The sequence below is a fragment of the Pagrus major genome, chromosome 14 (genome assembly GCF_040436345.1).
Source record: "Pagrus major chromosome 14, Pma_NU_1.0".
In the NCBI taxonomy this organism is placed as follows: domain Eukaryota; kingdom Metazoa; phylum Chordata; class Actinopteri; order Spariformes; family Sparidae; genus Pagrus; species Pagrus major.
The window spans coordinates 24,675,423-24,695,309 of record NC_133228.1 but is presented as its reverse complement, the minus strand read 5'-3'; the positions used below and the strand labels follow the sequence as shown (position 1 = coordinate 24,695,309).

The 19,887-nt window shown below is 43.3% G+C and overlaps 1 protein-coding gene across 1 annotated transcript in view; it reads left to right on the top strand.

Annotated features, from left to right (window-relative positions):
• Nucleotides 1-7,751: 7,751 nt before the first annotated feature.
• LOC141008210 (leucine-rich repeat-containing G-protein coupled receptor 5-like) overlaps nt 7,752-19,887 on the top strand; it is a 35,919-nt gene continuing 23,783 nt past the window's right edge. Inside the window, 2 exon segments of the mRNA XM_073480459.1 lie at nt 7,752-8,229; nt 19,234-19,305. Coding sequence (XP_073336560.1) covers nt 8,006-8,229; nt 19,234-19,305 — 296 coding nt within the window. The 5' untranslated portion in view covers nt 7,752-8,005.

Here is a 19,887-nt window from a genome sequence, read left to right as displayed (position 1 = left end):
CTGCTGGAGGCTTCAGAGCTGCTTCAGAGCTGCTGCAGGAGGCTTCAGAGCTGCTGCCTGTCAGCTCAGAGCTGCTGCGGGAGGCTTCAGAGCTGCTGCCTGTCAACTCAGAGCTGCTGCGGGAGGCTTCAGAGCTGCTGCCTGTCAGCTCAGAGCTGCTGCAGGAGGCTTCAGAGCTGCTGCAGGCTTCAGAGCTGCTGCAGGAGGCTTCAGAGCTGCTGGAGGCTTCAGAGCTGCTGCCTGACAGCTCAGAGCTGCTGCAGGCTTCAGAGCTGCTGCAGGAGGCTTCAGAGCTGCTGGAGGCTTCAGAGCTGCTGCAGGAGGCTTCAGAGCTGCTGCAGGAGGCTTCAGAGCTGCTGCTGCAGGCTTCAGAGCTGCTGCAGGAGGCTTCAGAGCTGCTTCAGAGCTGCTGCAGGAGGCTTCAGAGCTGCTGCCTGTCAGCTCGGAGCTGCTGCAGGAGGCTTCAGAGCTGCTGCCTGTCAGCTCAGAGCTGCTGCAGGAGGCTTCAGAGCTGCTGCTGCAGGCTTCAGAGCTGCTGCTGGAGGAGGCTTCAGAGCTGCTTCAGAGCTGCTGGAGGCTTCAGAGCTGCTGCTGGAGGCTTCAGAGCTGCTTCAGAGCTGCTGCTGGAGGCTTCAGAGCTGCTGCAGGCTTCAGAGCTGCTGCTGGAGGCTTCAGAGCTGCTTCAGAGCTGCTGCCTGTCAGCTCAGAGCTGCTGCCTGTCAGCTCAGAGCTGCTGCAGGAGGCTTCAGAGCTGCTGCCTGTCAGCTCAGAGCTGCTGGAGGCTTCAGAGCTGCTGCAGGAGGCTTCAGAGCTGCAGGAGGCTTCAGAGCTGCTGCAGGAGGCTTCAGAGCTGCTGCAGGAGGCTTCAGAGCTGCTGCAGGCTTCAGTCACAACAGAACAACCCCACAAATGATCATCACTCTTCATGTGATGCAACACTGTGGAGTAATCACAGTGGAGGACGTTGTGTGTGATGCACATTCACTTATTCATTATGTTGGACATTTTCTGGTCCTTATATTAGAAATACACTTGTGTTATTCTGTTTACTTCTTCCTGTTTATGCAGCTTATTTCACATTTAATCAATCTTTTATTATAATTCAAAGAACACAGAATACAAATTTTGATTACAGATAAGATCAGCAGGGGTCAAAGGTCACGAACAAATCTCTAAATACTTGAATTTTTCATCTTGAAAAATACTTTTTTCGTTTATTTATTTTTCTGGTCTTTTATTTATAAATAACTATTCTTACTATACTATACTTTTCAACTAATGTTAGAAAAAATAGAAAAAGTTCAGTTAATTAAATTTCCAATTAATTGCTATTGGAGAAAAAGTGTCCAATAAAAAATACACATCAGTAAATCAACTAATAATAATGAACTTTCCTGTAAAGTAAATTGTTATATTCCCCATAAATTAATACCAGATTGCATAAATCTTTCCAGGAAGTTACTTACCTGGAAAATAAAGCATTCTCAGCTCTAAAGTCCTCAGCTTGTTGTTGGATGTCCACATGACGGCAGCAGCAGTGCATCATGGTCCGAGACACGTGACCGAGGTTTGACAGAGTTTAGAGACTTTGGGTTCAGCTTCGTACTTTAACAGAAGAAAATCACATCCTAGTATCCACAATGCTCCTTCATTAATGTGACTTTATCTGCTCTTACTTGTGTTTTTGGTCATTTATTATATCAAACATGATCACATGATGAATTAAGGATTCACTGACCCCTCATGCCTCAGGGTCAGTGTGGAAACTGTGAAAATAAAACTGTAGAATAAAAACAAAATGATTAAAGGTGGCAGTGTGTTGTACTGTGTCTCTCCAGCTCTATATGAACCTCCTCACACCGCCTCAAACCTCCGCATCAGGCCAGTTAGTTGGTTAGTTTAATGACCTTAATATCATAATTATCTTTTCTGAATCACAGCTTCCTGTTTATCTGCCTGCAGTACAACTGATCGGCCACTAGAGGTCAGAGTCGGTCTGAGAATGGATCAACAGAGAAACAAACACACAAAGAAGCATCAGAAACATTCAAACTGGTGTGAAACCAGGACGAAGAATAATAATGTGAGTCAGAAGAGATTCAAGGAGCAGCTTGTGTGTTATTTTTTCACTTGATTTCTTATCACTTTGTGATTAACGGTATATATATATTGTATATTTTGTATATTTTGTGTGTATTTGTTGACCCAGCTGGTGAGCGGGCACATGAAATTGACCTACAGGAATAAATAAAGTTCTGCGTGAAGGTTATCTGACAGCTGGTGAGCTCTATTTTAAGGTAAATCTTCATTATTTGTGTTTTTTACATTTTTAAATTTGAAATGTGAAATAAAGGCTACATGTTAAACACACTAGAGGAGGACAACATGATAATTGGTGAGTTTTAGAAGTGTTGGTAGGCATATTTTTGTACTTCAGACAGAGCCAGGCTAGCAGTTTCCCCCTGCTTCCAGTCTTTATGCTAAGCTAGGCTAACAACCTCCTGACTCAAAGCAAAAATTCTGACATTTTGAGAAACACAGTTATTTTCTGTCTTCTGCTGAGTCACATGAGATAAATGCCACTCTCATGTCTGTACAGTCAATGATGGGATGTAACTAAGTACATTTACTCAAGTACAATTTTGAGGTATTTGTACTTAATTTGAGTATTTCAAATCTCTGCTACTTTATTCTTCACCACATTTAGGAGGCACTTATTGTAGTTTTGACTCCACTACGTTTATTTGATAACTTTAGTTACTAGTTACTTTACAGATTACATTCTGCATCAGAGCTAAAGTGGTGTATTTTTGAATATTGACCCATAGTGTTTAATGTATAAATATATACAAAAGAATACATTTAATTTACTTCTAGTTGTACTTTTGGGACATAAGTACATTTAATATCAGATACTTTAATAGTTTTACTCAAGTACTCATATGGGTGACTCACTTTTACTGAAGTAATATTTTAACACGATATCTTTACTTTTACTCGAGTGTAAATTCAGATGAACTGAGACGGACTCCTCTGTTGGTTTTAGACTGATTGCTTCACACTGTCAACAGTTGCATCATTGCTTCAGTGCAATGTGTGTGTGTGTGTGTGTGTGTGTGTGTGTGTGTGTGTGTGTGTGTGTGTGTGTGTGTGATAGTGTGATAACCATCTTCATATCTCACCTTTACCTGCCCCCCCTACACACACACACGCCCTCTATCTATAATATATAAACAGAAAGAGTCTCTGTCTTACTCCCATAACACACTCACACACACACACACACACACACACACACACACACACACTCACACACACAGGAAGTCAGTTTGTAGAACAAAGTCATAGAGAACCAATCATTAACCAGAGCTCAGCGTGTGTGTGTGTGTGTGTGTGTGTGTGTGTGTGTGTGTGTGTGTGTGTGTGTGTGTGTGTGTGTGTGTGTGTGTGTGACACTGTGGAGTTAAAGCTGCGACAAACAAACTCTTATTAGCCTCTTTTAGCTCCTGGTTCTGGTTTTGCGGTCCACTTCCTGTCTGGGTCGGTCTCAGTGTTTGCTCTGCTCTGATGAACTCACTGTACACGACCTGCTCAGGTAAACAGACAGATGTTTCCTTCAGCAGCTGGTGGAGACCAAACACAGAGCTAAAACAGAGAGAGGATTGGACCTGAACACCACGGGGTGAAACGGACCGGCCGGTCAGCCGTGGTCGTGTCGCGTTGATTGATTTTATGTGGCCCACTTGACACCTGGCTGGAGGACGACAGATGAAAACCAGCCTGTTGGTTGATTCTGGTACATTCACAGAAATGTTCATTATAAATAAACTGAATTTAAAGTAAATAATGTCACTTAAATAAACGTTGTGTAGTTATTTTAACAAAAACATGATCTTTTCCTCGTAAAACCAAACTGTGATGTTTCACAACATTAATTTCAGTCTAAAAGTCATAATGTGTAATCTGATTTTGTGAACCGTTTATCAGCGAGCTTTATTTTGAAAAATTCACCCTCCGTCCAGTCTTAATGCTAAGCTAAGCTAACAACCTCCAGCCTGCAACTGAACTTAAAGCAAAAGTTCTGACATTTTGAGAAACACATTTATTTTGAGATTAATGCCTCTCATGTCTGTACAGTCAATGATCGGATGTAACTAAGTACATTTACTCAAGTACAATTTTGAAGTATTTTCTATTTTACTTGAGTATTTCCATGTTCTGCTACTTTATACCTCCACTCCACTACATTTTGGTAATTAGTGATCTTTGGAGGTGTTGGCAGGTGTTTTATTTTAACTTTGACAGAGGCAGGCTAGCAGTTTCCCCCTGCTGCCAGTCTTTATGCTAAGCTAGGCTAACAACCTCCTGACTCCGTCTCTAAACTTAAAGTTCTGACATTTTGAGAAACACATTTAATCGCCGTCTCTTGGTGAGTTACATGAGATTAATGCCACTCCAGTGCCTGCACAGTCAATGATGGGATGTAACTAAGTAAATCTACTGAAGTACAAACAGCGACTTTAAATACATTAATATGAACTATTAACATGAACTATTTGTTGTTATTATGTGATGATTAATATACTTAACATGTTGATGTTATTTAATCATTTTCTTTTCATGTGTAAGTACATTAGATTATATATAATATACAAGCTGATCTGAGAAGATGATATTTACTGTAGCTGCTGAGCTAAAAGTGTCTGAAGTGAGTGAACGAGCTCGACTGAGCATCTTCAGTTTCATCTCCTCAGATCAGGTTGTGATCTCTTCTCTCCTGCAGGAGATGATGACTGAGCCTGACTTTATATCATCAGGAGGAGATGATGGCTGAGCCTGACTTTATATCATCAGGAGGAGATGATGACTGAGCCTGACTTTATATCATCAGGAGGAGATGATGGCTGAGCCTGACTTTATATCATCAGGAGGAGATGATGGCTGAGCCTGACTTTATATCATCAGGAGGAGATGATGGCTGAGCCTGACTTTATATCATCAGGAGGAGATGATGGCTGAGCCTGACTTTATATCATCAGGAGGAGATGATGGCTGAGCCTGACTTTATATCATCAGGAGGAGACGATGGCTGAGCCTGACTTTATATCATCAGGAGGAGATGATGGCTGAGCCTGACTTTATATCATCAGGAGGAGATGATGGCTGAGCCTGACTTTATATCATCAGGAGGAGATGATGACTGAGCCTGACTTTATATCATCAGGAGGAGATGATGACTGAGCCTGACTTTATATCATCAGGAGGAGATGATGGCTGAGCCTGACTTTATATCATCAGGAGGAGATGATGGCTGAGCCTGACTTTATATCATCAGGAGGAGATGATGACTGAGCCTGACTTTATATCATCAGGAGGAGATGATGGCTGAGCCTGACTTTATATCATCAGGAGGAGATGATGACTGAGCCTGACTTTATATCATCAGGAGGAGATGATGGCTGAGCCTGACTTTATATCATCAGGAGGAGATGATGGCTGAGCCTGACTTTATATCATCAGGAGGAGACGATGGCTGAGCCTGACTTTATATCATCAGGAGGAGATGATGGCTGAGCCTGACTTTATATCATCAGGAGGAGATGATGACTGAGCCTGACTTTATATCATCAGGAGGAGATGATGACTGAGCCTGACTTTATATCATCAGGAGGAGATGATGGCTGAGCCTGACTTTATATCATCAGGAGGAGATGATGGCTGAGCCTGACTTTATATCATCAGGAGGAGATGATGGCTGAGCCTGACTTTATATCATCAGGAGGAGATGATGACTGAGCCTGACTTTATATCATCAGGAGGAGATGATGGCTGAGCCTGACTTTATATCATCAGGAGGAGATGATGACTGAGCCTGACTTTATATCATCAGGAGGAGATGATGACTGAGCCTGACTTTATATCATCAGGAGGAGATGATGGCTGAGCCTGACTTTATATCATCAGGAGATGATGGCTGAGCCTGACTTTATATCATCAGGAGGAGATGATGACTGAGCCTGACTTTATATCATCAGGAGGAGATGATGGCTGAGCCTGACTTTATATCATCAGGAGGAGATGATGGCTGAGCCTGACTTTATATCATCAGGAGGAGATGATGACTGAGCCTGACTTTATATCATCAGGAGGAGATGATGGCTGAGCCTGACTTTATATCATCAGGAGGAGATGATGGCTGAGCCTGACTTTATATCATCAGGAGGAGATGATGGCTGAGCCTGACTTTATATCATCAGGAGGAGATGATGGCTGAGCCTGACTTTATATCATCAGGAGGAGATGATGGCTGAGCCTGACTTTATATCATCAGGAGGAGATGATGGCTGAGCCTGACTTTATATCATCAGGAGGAGATGATGGCTGAGCCTGACTTTATATCATCAGGAGGAGATGATGGCTGAGCCTGACTTTATATCATCAGGAGGAGATGATGACTGAGCCTGACTTTATATCATCAGGAGGAGATGATGGCTGAGCCTGACTTTATATCATCAGGAGGAGATGATGGCTGAGTTTATATTTTTAGGTGAACTGTTCCTTTAAGTTGTTCGTTGTCCAACAAAATTTAAAGGACATTTTTGATAATCTTGTGCGAATTCTTTTATTCTTTTTTATCTTGTTTTTGCCACTTTCACACAACAATTTCATGACTGAATAAACAAACTGACCTTAAAGGACAACACACTTTATACTGTTTTACTGTGTTTATATGTGGCGGACCCTGCCACCTTTCTAGCTTCACACAGTGTTCTGGGACCTTGTTTTCCTCTGAGAGCAGCTCGTTTATTCACTTACAGGAAATAAATGGTTTTATTACCTCATTAATATTGTAAATATTAAAATTCTGAGTTTGGATTTCTTCTCTCAAACCACACGGAGCCTCTTTAAACAATAAAACATGTTTTCAATATCAGCGAGCCGAATTTATGACATGGAACGTTAAAATATATATATATATTTTTGTGAGGGTTTTTATTTTGGTGATTTCGCTGATTTAAATAATTATTTTGTGTTTGTTAATTAATTCAGAGTTTATTTGTTTATTTTGGACCTTTCTGCTGTTAATGTGATGCTGGAGCTGTGACCTCAGACAGACTATTAAAGGTGTAGTCTGTAGTTTTGGTGAAGAAATGTTAATGAGTGGAAAAAGATCTTCACTGACTTTAATGTTTTAACAAAGTAAATAAACAAACTCTTTGTTTCCATGACTGAATAAACTGTGTGTTATATGTGGCGGACCCTGCCACCCGTCCAGCCTCACACAGTGTTGTGGGACCTTGTTTTCCTCTGAGAGCAGCTTGTTTATTCGCTGATGGAGAAAAGTGGTTTATTGCCTCATTAATGTCGTAAATATATAAAATTCTGAGTGTGAATTTCGTTTCTAAAACCACACGGAGCCTCTTTAAACAATAAAACATGTTATAATTAATATCAACAACAGACAACAAATGTCTTGTGAAGGTTTTTATTTGTTATTCTGCTTGTTTTGTGTTTGTTCATTCCTGACTATGAGTTAATAATTAATTCAGTGTTTTCTTGTTTATTTTGGACCTTTCTGTTGTTGGAGGCTGTGACCTCAGACACACACACACACACACACACTCACACACACACACACACACACACACACACACACACACACACACACACACACACACAGTGACAGACCATATAAAAGTGAACGGGGCTGACACACTGTTGTAGTGTGAGCAGAGGGACCCACACACACACTCACACACACAGACACACACAGACACTCAGACACACACACACACGCTCCTGCTCTGCTCCACGCGTGCAGCCTGGACCGAGACCAGCCTGAACTTTACAGTTCTGTGTGTTCTGGTGTGTGTGCAGCTCACAGGAGTTCATCTGAACCAGGGTCCACTGACGCACCGTGATCCGGACCTCCAGGCTGCGGCTCTGGTTCTGTTCACTTCTTCTCCTGCTGGACCTGAGACTTGGAGGACGAACCGCGGGACACATGCCGGGGTGTGTGGCTGTCTTGGCCGCCCTTGCAGTCCTCTCGGCCGGGCTCAGGAGCTCCGTGGCCGCCGTGGAGAGGACGGCGGCGGCGGGGAACAGCTCCGAGGAGCGGGACGGACCCGGCTGCCGGTGCGAGGTGGACGGGCTGCTGCACCGGGTGGACTGCTCGGACCTGGGGCTCCGGGAGGTACCGAGCAACCTGAGCGTGTTCACATCGTACCTGTGAGTCCAAACCCAGGGCTGTGTGTGTGTGTGTGTGTGTGTGTGTGTGTGTGTGTGTGTGTGTGGGACAACCTGTTGGTGTGAATGTGCACAGATAAACAACAGCTCGAAGTGTGTGTGTGTGTGTGTGTGTGTGTGTGTGTGTGTGTGTGTGTGTGTGTGTGTGTGTGTGAAACTGAACACCTGTCCGGTCCGCCTCTGTTTATCTCTGTCACGTTGTTCATGTGCTGGTTGGAGAGATTGAGTTGTAGTACTCACACACACACACACACACACACACACACACACACACACACACAGAGAGAGAGGGAGAGAGAGAGAGAGAGGGTAACAACACTGTTGAGAACGTATTTTTGAAGTACTTAATTACTTATAGTAACTTGTGCTCAGGTATGTTCCAGGTGTTGTTGATGAACATCTGTTCTTCGAGTCGTTGTTCTTGAGAAGGTTTCAGTGACTCTGTATTAAATCAAGAAGAAGTTCCTCAACACCTCTTCAAACTCGCCAGAACTTCTCAAAAGCTCCATGGATCTCGACGCTGAGCCTCCTCTGTGGACCCTCTTCAACAACCAGTAAAACCTCTTCATGGAGAAACCTTCTCAAGAACCACTGCGAGCTGTCCAAGTGCTCCAGGAACCTCTTTAGACCTCACAGATCCGAAACGTTCAGACCTCCGGGTATCTGTGAGAAGAACACCTTGAAGTTTTGATTCTCATTCCCAGCTCGTCAAACACTGACGCTTTGGACCGCCGTCCCAAAGCGTCAGTGTTTGATGAGCTGGGAACATTTCAGGAAGATCTGTGGGTTCTGAAAGAGGTTCCTTCAGGCTTGAACAGGTTCAAGTGGTTTATCAGAAAGTCCCAGGTGTCCTCCTGAAGAGGTTTTTCTGAAGAACCTCAGTGGGTAATTAAAAAGATTCCTGGAGGTCTTGAGAGGTTCCAGAGGTTCTGTAAAGGGTCCGAACATTGTGTGAGGTTCTTGGAGCACTGGAGGGTGTTGCAGTGGTTCTTGAGAAGGTTCCAGGTGTCCTCCATGACGAGGTTCTAGTGGATCTCTAAAAGGGTCCACAGAAGAGGCTCAAAAGGTTCCAGAGGTTGTATGAAAGGTTTTGACATTTTTGAGGAAGATTTGTAGGTTTTAAAAGAGGTTCCCCGAGCATTTAAACAGGTTCCAGTGGTTCTTGAGAAGGTTTCAGGTGTCCTCCTTGAAGAAGTTTTCATGGTTCTTAAAGAGGCTTCACAGAGGAGGCTCGACTGGTACTCAAGAGGAGCTTGTGAGAGGTTTCTTAAAGAGGTTCCCCGAGTATTTAAACAGGTTCCAGTGGTTCTTGAGAAGGTTTCAGGTGTTCGCCATGAAAAGGTGCCACAGAGGAGGCTTGACCGTTTCGTTCAAAGACTCCTTTAGCTTTTAAAGAGTTCCAGGTGTTCTTGAAAAGGCTTTAAAGAACAGGTGTCACCGGTTCCTCTAGAAGGTTCCAGGTGTCCTCCATGAGGAGCTTCTAGTGGTTGTTAATGAAGTCCGACAGAAAAGGCTCGACTGGCGCCTGAAGAGACCCCTGGAGCTTTGAGAGGTTCTGGGAGTTCGTCGAATAGTTTGAATGTTTCAGCTTCTTTAAATATTGAAGGTGGATCTCACCTAGAGCAGCTGATCAGAGATGATCTGTATGTCGTGTTGGTTTGATACAGACAGACTTAATAAATAATATCAATAATATTTATCACAAATCTGCTGTTTACTGTTTATCATTTTCCACGTTGACATGTTGTTCGTCAGGTTTGGTCCCTCAGTGATCCACAGAAACATCTTCAGTGTTTGTCACATTAAATCATTCACGTCTTTGTTAAATTCAGTAGAAAATGTTGAAGAAATTCATTCTGTTTGACTCAAATCATCAGTTTTAATGATTAAATGTTTGCGAGCGCTCCCCGTCGGCTCGCAGGGCTTCGGTTCTGGTCCTTTTAACAAAAGTGTCAGTGAAGTTTCAGTGTTTCTACTTGAGTGTAAAGTCCTGTTGGACCAAACACTAAAACTAATTCAAATCCATTTCACCTCACAGCAGGTGACCAGCCTCGATACTAGACATGTTTCAGCCCTGGCAAAACCATTACATCACTGCGCTGGGCTGTGTGTGTGTGTGTGTGTGTGTGTGCGTGTGTGTGTGTGTGTGTGTGTGTGTGTGTGTGTGTAGGAGGAAAACCTGCCCGTCTTGGCTGTGGTCTAAAAGCAGCACAATGTCCAGGATTTAAATTTCACTCTCATTAAAGAAAACCTTCTTCTATTCAGACGAGCTCTGTATGTGTGTGTGTGTGTGTGTGTGTGTGTGTGTGTGTGTGTGTGTGTGTGTGTGTGTCAATGAAAGCACTTTCCTTACAGTTTGTCTAAGACAGGCAGATGGACACACACACACACACACACACACACACAGTCGACAGTCGATCAAAGGCTCTTTGTGTCTTTATTAAAGCTCCAATCAGGAGTTGAATCCAACAAAACATCAAGGAGTTTCTGTGAGCGTTTGTGAGTTTTGGAGAGTTGCCGGTCGGTCACTGCGTCCCGTCACCAGCATCTCGCAAACCAATCACAAGCCGGGCAGCGGTGGAGGAAGTATTCGGATACTTTACTTGAGTAGAAGTACTCGTACTGCACTGAAAAATACTTTAACACATTCAATTTAAAATCATTAAAAGAGGTGAAATTACTGCGAGATGGTCGTCCAGGACCTCGAAGCTCCTTTATGTTTCCATCTCACATCTGCCGGCCCGGCTCTGCTCGGTTTGACTCGGCCCAGCAGGGATTTGTTTTCCCACCGCAGCTGGTCGACCTGCTTGAAGGTGTGTTTTGTTGTGAATTGGCGCTTTACAAATACAGATTGATTGATCGATAACCAGTTTTCCCGACTGAGAGTCGGTTCTTTGGCGCTCAGAATGCAAAGAACTGGTTCCAGAGTGGGCACTGGCTCCGAACCAGCACCGGAACCGCCTTCGTTCAAAAAGGGGTGAGGTTCTTGGAGCTCTGAAGGGGTTCTAGCAGTTCTCGAGGAGGGTTCAGGATGTTCTGGTGAGGTTTTAATGTCTTCTCAGGAGGTTTTATAGGTTCTTGAAGAAAAGAGTTTTTTCTTGAGGTTCACTGACGAGGCTCTGGTGGTTTATCGCAGTGGTGCCGTCCGATCAGCTGAGGACGTACGTGTTGATATATCTGATCAGAACTTTTCAGAAGAACTTTCTCAGAAAATGAAACAGTAACTGATCTGAGACGGACAGACGGACATCAGGGAGCGTCGGCTTACAGTCTCCTTCTGTCTGTCTGTCTGTTCGACCACCGTCAGTCTGAATACTGCCATCTGTCAACGCCTTTGTGTGTGTGTGTGTGTGTCTCTGTGTGTGTGTGTGTGTGTGTGTGTGTGTGTGTGTGTGTGTGTGTGTGTGTGGACACTAGCTGCATGCCTAAGCAGAGCTGTCTGAAGTGTGAATGGGCCTGTAAGTCTCTATTCTGCCTCTGACTGACAGCAGCAGCACAGGAATGCATTTAGCTTCACCGTGATGAATGAGCTGATGTACATATGAAGGATTTTCTCGGCCCCGCCCTCTTTGGCAGCCATATTGGACATCCTGAGCTGGGCCCACAGCTGATTTAGGCACCTCGCTCACCTCCAGTCGCTCCTCTTTCGAGCCTGATCGGCGGAGGATTGTAGTTTTTTCACAGCTTTATGACGCAGCCGAGTGAAAGACGAACCTCCTGACCTTCTTCATGACCTCAGAGGAAGACAGGTAGACCGTCTACCTGCGCCGGATGTTTGGATGTCAGGATTGATGGTGTCTGAGTGTGAGAGAGCGATGAGCTTTTGTCAAGGTTCAGCTGAGCCCAGCCGTCGTCAGGAGGACGCCACGGTCCACCTCACACACACACAGGTAGTCCAAACATCTCAGACAGGTAAATGGACTACCTGTCTTCCTGTGAGGTCATGAGAGAGGTCGAACAGGGCGACGCTGAGCAGCTGCAGAGGTTAATAATGTGTGAGACTTCACAAACTACACACAGACACATAATACTCCTGAAATCGTGTGATTACATCTGAATTGTCTCCTGCAAATAAATGAGCTTTAGTGGTTCTCATATTTGTTTTCGAAGGAGAAAACAGCTGAGAAACACGATATGACCAAAAGTGTTGTAGTTTACTTGAAGCTTGGATTTTTCCAACCCGATTGGCAGAATAAATGTTGGCAATGTAAGTCTCTGCAAACCCTGATTATGTTGGAGCTTTTCCGTTCTTTAGGATGGTTAGGGTTAGGAAAACATCGTGCTTTCAGTTTACAATACCTGGTTTTGTCGCCACAAACATGCCTGTAAATGTCCCAACACCTCGTCTAAAAATATCTGCTTTTATTGCCTCAAATACACCCGATACGTCTCGTCAGAAACACGGGGTTTTGTCGCATTAGACACGGACAGTAAGGTTACGAAATCTTGTCAAAAATATCAGTTTATGTTGCCACAAACACGTCTGGGACACGTCTGTCCCTATGTCATCAAAAAAAATTAGGTTTCGTGGCCTCAGACAAGACAGATATTTCCCAGACGTCTCATTAAAATCACCCAGTTTTGTCACCGCCGATGCATTCAAAAAATATTTCTCTTCAAAAACACCAGGCTTTGTCCCCCAGACTTGTCTGTGGAAAACACCCGCTTTGTCGCATCAAACACGGCTGGAGATGTCCTGACATCTTGTTACAAATATTCAGTTTTTTGTCTCAAACGCAGCTGGAAATTTTCCCGCTGTCACATTTAAAATCTCCAATTTTGTCGCCTAAATCACGGCAGAAATATCCTGACATCTTCTCAGAAACACCCGCTTTGTCGCCACACACACGGCTGGAAAATGTCCCGACGACTCATTTAAAACTATCCACACAAAAATGTTGAAACGCAGTCTTGAACAGTGGTCTCTGGCTTTCAAACACAATGAAAAACTGTCTTTGCAGATGTTTTATAATGAAGGAAACACATCCGACACACACACACACACACACACACACACTCTGCATCTCCACCGCGGCCCCGGCGCTCCTGAGCCCGGCCGAGACGACTGCACAGGCGGCCACAGCGAGAAACACTGAACATGAACCCCACAGGCCCGCTAACACTTGTTCTCTGGGCTTTTTGAGGACTGTAACTGTACGATGTGGACATAATTAAATCTTCCAGCTCCTCTCTGCTCGAGTTTCTTCTGTGCAGACTCTGAGAATCCAGCAGAGACTGTTTGTTTGTGTGTCCGTCACACAGAAACACGCTCAGGTCGGCACAGAGCTGTTGTTTACCCTGGTGGTATCTTTTTCTTTGGGCCGAGGCAGCGCAGACTGACAGGACGGATCAGGGAATAAACCCCCTGCCTCCGCTCGCCCCGGGGGGCCCCCGCTGACCCGCCCCGAAAGGACTCAAAGAAAGACAGAAAGAAAGAATGAAAGAGGACAAAACCAGAGAGAGGCCTCGCTGTCACACTACGCCTCCGAACTACACAACTCTCTTTTCTCTCCTTCCACAGAGTTTGTCTTTCTGCGGGCAGCGGCCATTTGAATAATCGTCTGATATCCATCAGTTTGAGCCCGAGGAGACAACACACACACACACACACTCACACACACACACACACACTCACACACACACACTCACACACACACACACACACACACACACACACACACACACACACACACACACACACACACACACACAGCTTCATCTAAGTCATTACCAAGAGGGAGAAAAACACGACATGTCTGATGTATTCGGCTTTCTTTCATCCTTTTGTTCGTCTCCTTCTTCCTGCGTTCCTCTTTCTCTCTTCAGTCCACATGAAAAACTGAACCAGTTCAACGCTCTCGACTCGAACACTCAGATGTTTCCTTGAACACTCAGATGTTTCCTTGAACACTCAGATGTTTCCTTGAACACTCAGATGTTTCCTCGGACACTCAGATGTTTCCTCCAACACTCAGATGTTTCTTCGAACACTCAGATGTTTCCTTGAACACTCAGATGTTTCCTTGAACACTCAGATGTTTCCTCCAACACTCAGATGTTTCTTCGAACACTCAGATGTTTCCTTGAACACTCAGATGTTTCCTCCAACACTCAGATGTTTCCTTGAACACTCAGATGTTTCCTCGGACACTCAGATGTTTCCTTGAACACTCAGATGTTTCCTCGGACACTCAGATGTTTCCTCGGACACTCAGATGTTTCCTCGGACACTCAGATGTTTCCTCACTGTGGGTCTGAAACTCAAACTGTGACCCAGTTGATCCTGATATAAACTGCTTCAGGATCAGTCCGATGCTGGAAAAATGTCCGATGATAAAAAGATGATAAAAAGGTGGAATAACGTCGTCACGTGAATCAGTCGTCTTGAGATCACAACAATAACAACAATAACAACAATAACAACAATAACAAACCTGCGTGTCAGAATATTCTGAGCCCATCTTAAATATTTGAGTTTCTTCCTGTAAGTTTTTGTCTTTTATCTTAATTTTCATTGCAACTTTTTTCTTTTGTAAATTAGGACGTTTTCTGCAAATCTTCAAATTATTACAACTTTAAACTCAAAATATTCTTTTTTTTAAAACATTATTGACTTCAGAGAATATTATGACTTTAATCTTTAAAATACTTTTTTCAACTGTTTCAACTTCGATATCAAAATATTAAAACTCCAATTGTAAATATGTGACAATCTTCTCATGACATTTTTAATTTGATCTCAAATATTACAACTTTTTTTAGTTTATAACTTTAATTTCAAATTATTACAATTTCAAACTCAATATATCAGGATTACTTGTGTATTTCTGACTTTAGAAGATATGATGACTTTATTTGAAATAACTGTTTGTCCTGAAATATGACTTTCTCTGACTTTTTCTGACTAATCTTGAAATATTACAACTGAACTGTTTCAACTCTGATCTTAAATATATAATTTTTTCTCACAGATGTTTGACTTTATTTGACTTTTTTCCAACTTTTTCTTACTTTACTCATATTTACTCAGATATAACGTCTAACTAACTCATGGTATTTTGACTTTTTTTCTCAATATTGTGACTTAAAAAAAGAGAAAAAAAATCCCTGAAATACTCCTTTTTTTTTTTTTTAGCTTTTTCTAATAATATTGTGACTTTTTGTGACTTAAATCTCTACATATTACGACTGAACTGTTTTACTTACATTTTGTCATTTATACACAAAATATTTCAACTTAAATTGCAAAAAATGTAATTCACTAATGTATTCACTATCCAACTGTAAATATATGACAATCATTTTTTTATTTTTTTGTGTTTATAATTTTACTTTCAAAACATTACAATTTATTCACAAAATATTACAACTTTTATCTTCAAGTACTGACTTTTTCCTGCATTTTTAACTTTATTTCTGAAATAAAACTTTGACTCATAACATTGTGACTAAACTTTGGTGAAAAGTTAAAACTTGACTTAATTCACAAACATTGTAATTTGATCTGCATTATGTTTTTAATGCTTTTCTCGCACCATTATGACTTTTCTTACATCAAAATGTTCTTAACTTGCTCTTAAAGTTTCAGGGTTATGACAGCGACTCCATGTAATTTTAAAAAGTAGAAACATGGACGTGTACCTGCCAAATGCAGCTGTTTCAAAATAAAAGCTTTGAAGGCATCGAGCTGTTGATATGATTGTTGCTCATGAGGTCATGTATGACATCATGGGTCTCATTCAACAGGGTAATCAGTGTTGGGTATTTCCTTATTGTCAAAACACAACTGCACCACTATCATCATCATCATCATCATCATCATCATCATCATCATCATCATTACAGTATTATGTGCGTCTGAATGCAGAACGTCTCATATCTCAGGACTGAAGGAAATCAAAACACAACGTCGACTCTCTCTGAGCGAAAACAAGCGTCACAGTAAATAAAGCATTGTTCCTGTATCTTCAGTCAGAGATGACTCTGTATGCAGTCAGCACATTTCAGCTAACAGGACACAAAAGTTTGCCGAGCTACATGTCATTTAACTTTAGCTACCAGGTCTTAAAGCTGACGTGACTTCAGAAGCCGATGCTGTCGTTGATCCAACGTCAGCTAACAAGACACAAAGCTATTTGCGAAGCTGCTTGTGAAGATGTAGCTTTAGCTAACATGGCTAGAAGCTAACATATTATAAGAAGAGCAAAGTTGGAGCTCTCAATAGTCAGCTAAAACAGCTAGCAGTTAGCAGAATAACCAGCAAACTCGTCAAATTAACCTTTTCTGTTGTTCGTTAACTCGTGTTTGAAATAACAAACAAATACATGAAGCTTTTTGTGTAACGCTCGACGTTTGTGTCACTGCTAAGATATGCGACCACATGTAGGGAACATTACCGAGCGCTCAGTCTGGGTAATGAACAACCGACTGTCTGAAAACACACTCATGTATATAAATATTGTGAGGTAGTAATATAAACCTGTGCATGTGTGTGTGTGCGTGCATGTGTGTGTGTGTGTGTTAAAGCAGTAAAAGCCACTCAGCCGTAACACTGTTAGTCTGGTCAGAGTAAAGGAACATTCTGCTCAAATAAGTCCAAACAAACCTGCTGTGTGTGTGTGCGTGTGTGTGTGTGTGGATTACCTGTCGACAATGTTGTAAAGCTACACACACACACACACACACACACACACACACATTAACAGGCTTTATGGGGTGTTGAGAAAGTTCCTTAACAAGCGACATATTGAACCTGCAGACACACCCTCAGTGTGTGAGACAGAGGGCGTCTGTCTCCTGCAGACCGGAGCCTCCTGAGCAGAGACGCTGCTGCTGATGGTTATCAGACGCACAAAGAGCAGAAAACAGACGAGGCCAGATAAGGAAAGAAAAGAGCGGAGGAGGAACGTCACGTCTGCAGCGAAACACACACAGGCAGTCAGAAATGAACCTGAGCGCACTGCAAATATGACTTATTATAGACAGCGAGGCTCTTAAAGGAGCAGTTCACCCAAAAATGTGAATCCAGTCATCGTCTCCTCCTGATGATATAAAGTCAGGCTCAGCCATCATCTCCTCCTGATGATATAAAGTCAGGCTCAGCCATCGTCTCCTCCTGATGATATAAAGTCAGGCTCAGCCATCATCTCCTCCTGATGATATAAAGTCAGGCTCAGTCATCATCTCCTCCTGATGATATAAAGTCAGGCTCAGCCATCATCTCCTCCTGATGATATAAAGTCAGGCTCAGCCATCATCTCCTCCTGATGATATAAAGTCAGGCTCAGCCATCATCTCCTCCTGATGATATAAAGTCAGGCTCAGTCATCATCTCCTCCTGATGATATAAAGTCAGGCTCAGCCATCATCTCCTCCTGATGATATAAAGTCAGGCTCAGCCATCATCTCCTCCTGATGATATAAAGTCAGGCTCAGCCATCGTCTCCTCCTGATGATATAAAGTCAGGCTCAGCCATCATCTCCTCCTGATGATATAAAGTCAGGCTCAGCCATCATCTCCTCCTGATGATATAAAGTCAGGCTCAGCCATCATCTCCTCCTGATGATATAAAGTCAGGCTCAGCCATCATCTCCTCCTGATGATATAAAGTCAGGCTCAGCCATCATCTCCTCCTGATGATATAAAGTCAGGCTCAGCCATCATCTCCTCCTGATGATATAAAGTCAGGCTCAGCCATCATCTCCTCCTGATGATATAAAGTCAGGCTCAGCCATCATCTCCTCCTGATGATATAAAGTCAGGTGAAGTCTCGTAGTCCACAGAACATTTCTGGAGCTTCACAGTAAAACAGAGTTGCAGCGTTCTGCTGAACAGCTGAAGCAGCTGGAGACTTGATTTTGGTTTGTTGGTTGGCGGGTTGGTTAATCGGTCTGTTGGATGGTTGGTTAATTGGTTGGTTGTTTGGTTGATTGGTTGGTTTATTGGTTGGTTGGGAATACTCTCTCACTTTCTTTAACACTGTGAGATCGGGTGTTTCTTGGACATTTTCATTAATTTCTCAGGGACCGATGCTGGGTCTTGATGGGTCTTGATGGGTCTTGCTGGTTCTTGATGGGTCTTGATGGGTCTGGATGGGTCTTGATGGGTCTTGCTGGGTCTTGCTGGTTCTTGATGGGTCTTGATGGGTCTTGCTGGGTCTTGATGGGTCTTGATGGGTCTTGCTGGGTCTGGATGGGTCAGGATGGGTCTTGCTGGGTCTTGCTGGGTCTTGATGGGTCTTGATGGGTCTTGCTGGGTCTGGATGGGTCAGGATGGGTCTTGATGGGTCTTGCTGGGTCTTGATGGGTCTTGCTGGGTCTTGATGGGTCTTGCTGGGTCTGGATGGGTCAGGATGGGTCTTGCTGGGTCTTGCTGGGTCTGGATGGGTCTTGCTGGGTCTTGATGGGTCTTGCTGGGTCTTGATGGGTCTTGATGGGTCTTGCTGGGTCAGGATGGGTCTGGATGGGTCTGGATGGGTCTTGCTGGGTCTGGATGGGTCTTGCTGTAACTCGTCGGCTGTTGTCTTTGAGTGATCCACAGACTCCTTGGCGGAGTAACGAGCTCGGCTGAGTTCCATTCTGCTTCGTTCATTCATTCATATTCCTGCTTTCCGTCTCTTTCCAGTAACTTCCACTCCTGCCGTGTTTCTCACTCAGGTGTGTGTTGACTTTCAGCGGCTCTTTGAAGGAGTCGTGAAGTCCTGAGTGTGTTTGTGTGTGTGTGTGTGTGTGTGTGTGTGTGTGTGTGTGTGTTGAGTTTCTGAGTGGATGCTTTGTCAGACTAAATGTTTTTACATGCTAAATGTGTGAACAGTGTGTGTTTGAACGCAGCAGACGAGGCCGTTTTATGAACTTTGTCTGGTTAATTCAGAATGTTGTTTTTATGTCATTTGTGTTTTAAAGCTCTGGATGTTTACCTTTTTATACCTGTGTCGTGTTTGTTTATTCATTTATACATCACTTATCTCTGTCTCTGTTCCTCTGCAGTGATCTCAGTATGAATAATCTGACTGTGCTGTCCACTGGAGCTCTGTCCAACCTGCACTTCCTGGAGGAGCTGTGAGTCACACACACACACACACACACACACACACACACACACACACACACACAGGTGAATTCCTCGTTGATTTGTCATCGATCTTCTACAACTCAACGACTGTGTTTAAGTTTCGGAGGTTAAGTCAGTTCACTTCCTCAACACCTGCTCAAGTTCTGGGAATCAAAGCCACCAGATTTCCAGGTCGGGAGCAGAAAACCTTTATTAACGAGCCAATCACAGAAACTCTCTGGCATCCTGTTTATTTTCTGTCATAGAGATTCCCACGATAAGTCATAATTACGAGATAAATGTTGACTATTTTCTGTCCTGAGTGATCCTACAGCTGTAAGTTCGGCATCTTGTTGAGTGACCACTTGTGATCCGATCTCACTGCACATAAACCCGTCCATCACTGGGACAAATGGACTCCATGTTTCTACACAAAGACAGAAAGAAGTTCATGTTGAACATTTGCTGAATTTACAAGAAAGAACAAATAAGTCAGAATCAGTCAGAGACAGAGTTTCACACAGTTTATAAAGTGTCTCCAACTCAACAACTCACTAAACTGACACATTTGTTAAGGGAGTCTGGGGACA